This window comes from Aythya marila (assembly GCF_965140915.1).
Source record: "Aythya marila genome assembly, chromosome: 17".
Lineage (NCBI taxonomy): Eukaryota > Metazoa > Chordata > Aves > Anseriformes > Anatidae > Aythya > Aythya marila.
Window position 1 is genome coordinate 1,546,735 of NC_139058.1, and position 6,000 is coordinate 1,552,734.

Sequence of the window (6,000 nt, forward strand, 5' to 3'; positions counted from 1 at the left end):
TTATCTGTTTTTACTGTAACACTGCTGAGGTACTCCGTACCTCTTCGGATCGGGCTTCGATCTTTCGATGGGTGAGGGCTTCTTGCAGAATGGACAAGTGGACGCCTAGCAGCTGTAGAGGAATAAATACTGCTCTCAGTGTGGCCAACAGGAGACTGCTGAAACCACATTGTGTGATTGATATGTCATCCTCCCCCCTTCAAGTGTTCACACACTGTGCTGGGGGAAAAAAAGGTATTTTATAGCATTTATAGCTATATAAATACCCAGGTCTTGCTATCTGTCTGCTTTGGGGAACAGACACAAAGAGAGAAAGAAACAGCATGGTTAAGTCTTTCTTCATACCACTTGTAATACTAGCACTACCTGGGAAGTGAAAGATACCTTTGAGATCCATTTGATCTGAGTGCCATTGCGAATGATGGCATGCCCGTTGCTATCTTCCTCAAACTGAATGTTCCCCAGGTGCAGGACACTAGCAACAATTCCAAAGAGATGCTAATACAGAGAAATACACCATTAGAAAACAGGTTGCCACAGCTTCATGGAATGGTACTAATTTTCTCTGCACATGCTCATAAACAGAGTATGGCTAGGCTGAAGGAGGTGAGTCAGACAATCTGTTTCAGATATCACACTGTACCAAGCAATAATGTTCCCTACTCACCCAGTCCACCCTCCTCCACCTCACCCCTTGAAAAAGATGTCCTGGTCCATCCTTAACACATCTCCCAAGCAGGACTGCCTCCATCACTTTCAAAAGGAACACCGCACTGCTTACATCGGATTCACTTTACTGTGCTCATTCCCTTTTAATTTCCTTACCTCTAAATCTTTCTCAGTAAAGTCAATGATAGAAAAAGCTTTGCGGACTATTTTCCAGTCATTCTTGTCGTTAATAGAAAACACTTTGGCACAGCGACCCTATACATTAAGAGAAAGATGAATTAGTAAAATTTGTTGGTAAAGCAATTTTATCATCAACAACAAACACAGCCTGGCCACAATATTTTCATTTCCACTTTTCTTCAGCTTGTATAGACACAGTCTGCACCCTGAGGCCACCACAGCCAGAACAGTTCCTGCTACAAAAGCAGATGTTTGCAAACAATTTGCCTCTGAGTTTCATCCTAACATGACACACAGGGAGATGTTCTCAGTGGTTTGCAGAGCACCGTCTTGGTAAGTTAAGAAAGCTGCATTTGGAGATCCCTACAATTCCAGAAGTGTGAGAGAGAAAAATTCTCACTGACCTGTATAAGATAAGCATACTTCTGGGGGTTGCGCTCCAGCCCAAGCCAACAGAGAAGATCCTTGTCTCCGCCCTCTAATAACTGGTAGAAAATATGGAAATTCCTCTCTCCATGGTTTTGATGGACAACTCGGGATTTCTCAATCAGGTAACTGAGGATGTGCCCTCCTACCGGAGCTCCCTAGCAAAACAAAGCAGTCAGATCAACACCAGAAGCTAAGTAACATCACAGAGATGGCTGTTTATCCACATGTAGGAGGAAGAAGCAGCATCAGGAGATGCATGTTACTGCTGTTACTTACCTGTTTTTTCTGTTTAAGAGTTAGTATCCAACAGAAGTACAAGCTGTATTTAAAGAGTTTTCTGTCTTTCTAGTGCAACTTATGCTTCCCAATATATATATTAAGTTCCCACTGAGTACCAGCAGCATTGCCAGTAATGTAGGAAGCTTTCAGGATATATAACTAGTCGCCTTACTTACAAAATGCAAGACCTGTAAAAATAAGGTCAGAAATCTGCAGTGCTAGTAAGCCTTAATAAATCCTCTGCTGCCTGGTAAGTGTCCAAGAGCTTCACTGATACAGCTTGCTTTAATAGCGGTCCATTAAGTTTGTTCTCACCTTAAAATCAAATTGGATATCCATGTATTTCCCAAATCTACTTGAGTTGTCATTACGCAGAGTTTTTGCATTTCCAAAAGCCTACGGATAAATAGATAAATCGAGTCACTTCTCATCTTATCGAGAACCTGACACCCAAAATAGGACAGAGTTCCAGTTACAAAGGTTTGCTGCATCAGCTGAGGCTCACTACAGAATCTAGAGGGATTAAAGAAACATGAACTAATGTATTCCATAGCTTTAATTGGAACTCAGCTAAACAAATTATGTCTCTTTCTAGTGTAACCTGTAACTGAAGCCACAAGGAACTCTTGTATGGTGTACAGTTTCTTCATACTCCCAGTTTCAGCTGTTCTCCAGTATTAAACCAAGTTTAAAATTTCTAAATATTAAATGAAATTAAATCCTAACCATTTTCTCAGCTCCAAAGAGGCCATTCCTGGATGCAAGTGTCTAGACAGGCATGAAAGTCTCGTGGAGTGAGGCCATCAACAACTCTTTTCGTTATGCCCATTTAGTTTTTACCTCCAGAACAGGATTGGACAGCAGCAGACGATCACGGACGATCTGCAGCTGCTCTGTAGTTGGACAGGTTACTGCATAGTATTGCAAGATCTTCTTGGAAGCCTCTGTCTTTCCAGCTCCACTCTCCCCAGAGATGAGGATGAAATGGTTGTTGTATTCACTGCACATCACCCGGTAGGCATTGTCAGCTATGGCATATCTGAACAAGGATCACAAGAAGTACCCAGAGATGAAGCATCCATCAGAAAGGTGTGTACTCCTCAGTTAACATTACAGGCATTGGATGTGATGGGAAAGCAGAGCTCAAAACAAGAGTCTACAACCTAGAATCTCACAGTGAAAACAGTCTCTGAGGGACAGAAAAGGCTTGTTCTTCTTCCACTGTTGCTGTAGGATTTAAACAGGCTACATGTATTTACACTAAATGTAGTTTACAGGCAGTAAAGACTCCCTCTTCTAAAGCAGAGTTTTGATTTCAGTAGAGGGAAAATCCCAACTTCTGCTTATAGAGACAGATACAAAAATAACCAGTAGTAGAGGCTTCATTGCATATGCTAATTAGCAAAGAAAGAGGAAAAACAAAAACAAAACCCAACCAACTCAAATCACCTGACAACTTCCAAACACCAACAAAATTCTGGCTGAGAATTCTGAGTTTCAGATTTCCTCCCCCTCTTGGCAAGCCCAAGGAGAGGCCGTACATGAGCATTATGCTGGTCTTGAAGGCACACAGGGCTATCTCAGTCCCTCATCTCCTACAATTCCCCCCAATCACTTCTGCAGTCTTTCTGTTCCCCTTTTATTCTCAGTCAGCTAAAAGACAGAAACAAATTCAACCTTACCTACTGAAAGATAAGAATATCAGCATCCACCAGACCTAGCAACATCTGGATAGATTTATCCTTGTTGCTAGTACACAGCATCACAGGGGAAATCCAACATATTAATATAAGCTGAAGTTTTAAGTGTCCTACTTACAGATGTGGTGGCAGTTCAAAGAAGTTCACCCCTCGATAAAGTTGCATCTGTGTCACTGTGTAGATATCCAGCTCTTTGTAAGGGTTGACAGACACAAGAAGAGTACCAATATATGTCTGCAGGGAGAAAGACCATACACAGGTAGGAAATCTGTACCAGCACTAGAATGACAGCTCCTGAAAGAAGAGTCAAGTACAGCAGGACATTACGTAAAAACAACTGAAAAGGATGGCACAGAATGGGAAAAAAAAAGCACAACCACCTCCCTTCTCCCCCCCACAAAAAAAAAAAAAACAAACAAACAGAAAACCCTCATCTACTGGCTTTACCATTTCCAAACCTCGAAGCCAACACTAAACTTCCAAAGCCTACCCCACTGATGGTGGAGTTCAATAATAAAAGCAAGCTTAGAGCCTTACATTATCACTCTGCTGGGTACTACCAACACCTAACAAGGTTTGTTGTCTCTCTGCTCAATGAAACCAAAGCTGGAAGAGTGTGCTCAGTATTCTCTGCATTGATAGTTCTTCCTGCCCCTGCAGCATCAGCTTACATCCTATCTAGGTGGGCTATACACATGCACACACCCCACTTCAACTTACTACAGGCTGCATGAATCCACATGACCAACACTTGCACTAGACCACGTACTTACATAGATGAGGTTCTCTTGGTACCGCTTGCGAAGATTGTTCAGGAAGGAGGTCTCACTGGTGTGGGAGTCCAGAAGCACAAAGTCCTGCACCCCAACTCTGTCCCTGGCTATCAAAGCCCCTTCCATGTTTGCATCAGTATTATCTTCCACCTCTTCTTTCTACAATACAAAGGTGGTGTGATACGGGCTTAGGAGACAGCTGGCAGGGATCCTAGAGGTCATTTAAGTCCTTCCCCATACTGCAGGGCCAAATCAAGCTTGCACAGATAATAGCAAGGTGTTCGTAACACCTTTTTCCCAAAGACAGCAATTTCATGCCAGACAAGTCCGCGCTCTAATTTCTTTACAGTCAGGAAGTCAGAGATCCATTGCTGTGATCAGAGAGGAAGACCAAAGCCTTCAGGAAGCCCTCACTATTAGAGCAGTTGTCTGAAACAAACCAAGCCCCAGAGATCTGAGTATGATCGGGAACACTTCGTTAACTCAATCTAGACAAAGCAGCTGCAAGCACAAAGTTGGCAGGGAACAGTGGAATACTTCGTATTTGCTGGTGGTGTAGAAACTACTTTACACAGATAAAAACAGCACACAGATATAAGTATGAAAACTGAGAATCTCCTGAAAAGGTGGCATTTGCCTAGACCTCTAACTGAAAAGATGAATCCTATGAAACACTGAACAAGACCACTTCATTATTACAAATGGGTGCCAGAAGCAGATCAGTCAGCTTTCAGATTTGGGCAGCAGGTGTCTCCACACACCAGTGAGAGATCTGTGGTGTGAAAAGCCAGTCTGCTGATTTGATAAAAGTAATCAAACATTGATTTAGAATAAAATAAAATTCTAAAAAATATTTAGAATAAGAAGAATAAACAGCTAAATCTTTATTAGCACCCAAAACCTGCTCCTCAAAAAGCTGAAATATGCAGAAAGGATATCAGTGACCAAACATAATCCCTTTGCATGCTCCCCTTCCAATTCTTTATCATGAAATTTGACTTAATATTGAAAATATTGCTGTGGATCAAGCTCTTGTTTCAAAAGCTATACAAATTAATTTTATATTTGTTGTTTTTAATTAAACCAAGCTGATAATCTCATGTTAGCAAACAGACAAATGGGATATACTTCATTCTATAGTAATAACGTATTTTTTTTAAAAGACAGATTACACAGTTCATAGAATAATTCCTGCTCTACAGCATAAAATAAATACTCTCCTTATGACAGAAATGAGTTAATGTTTTGAGCAACTTACCTTTTAGAGTTCCTGGGCTTTGTAAATTAAGTAAAAGAAACAGGCTGAGTAACCCTCAGCTGAACACACACAGCAATTCCTCGGATCCAGAAGTGTGCACATGAGCCCAGCACATTTGCTATTCTCATATTGCCCTTCATGACATTGTATTTTTTTTTTTTTTTTTTTTTTTTTTTGCTGCTCCACTGCTCAAGAAGATAGTGCATAAGATTTTGAACACGCATTAAAAGACAGAGACAGCACGATGTAAAATGTTTCTGCTAACTTTTGGCAAGCTGACTTTGGAGGTAGGCTTTCAGCATAACCCTGCACAGCACTGGTGGAAGATGACAGCACTTGGGGCACTTCGATTTAGACACAAAATTTCAGTGCATAAGCATTATGAATTTAATTGTAAATCCATTTTTATAACAAACCTTCTGTACTCCCAGTATCTCCAGTAAGCAATGACAGCACATGTGGCACGCTTGGCACGTCAGTCAGCAGCCACTAGTGCCAGACCAGGACACCAAAGCCATTATGCCCTGAATTAGTCCCATCCAGACATTTTTACCCAACTGCTGGATATTAATGTGACATACGGGAGGAGCACTCTCATCTGGAGTATCCCACACTACCTCTTTTAGGGCTTACAGCATATGAAGCCTCTTACCTTTCTCCAACATTGTTTTCATTCACCTGGGAGTTACTGTTGCAAGCTACTTCTGGCAGT

The 6,000-nt window shown here is 41.5% G+C and overlaps 1 protein-coding gene across 1 annotated transcript in view; it reads right to left on the reverse strand.

Annotated features, from left to right (window-relative positions):
• MYO1H (myosin IH) overlaps positions 1-4,183 on the reverse strand; it is a gene marked incomplete at its 3' end in the record, with an annotated part of 22,220 nt that extends 18,037 nt beyond the window's left edge. The window contains exons 1-8 of the mRNA XM_082774399.1: positions 4,031-4,183; positions 3,376-3,491; positions 2,398-2,596; positions 1,873-1,953; positions 1,254-1,433; positions 826-924; positions 385-498; positions 41-112 (exon numbers count right to left, since the gene is read on the reverse strand). Of these exons, the coding sequence (XP_082630525.1) occupies positions 41-112; positions 385-498; positions 826-924; positions 1,254-1,433; positions 1,873-1,953; positions 2,398-2,596; positions 3,376-3,491; positions 4,031-4,156 (987 nt within the window). The 5' untranslated portion in view covers positions 4,157-4,183. The remainder of the gene's footprint in view (positions 1-40; positions 113-384; positions 499-825; positions 925-1,253; positions 1,434-1,872; positions 1,954-2,397; positions 2,597-3,375; positions 3,492-4,030) is intronic.
• Positions 4,184-6,000: the final 1,817 nt, after the last annotated feature.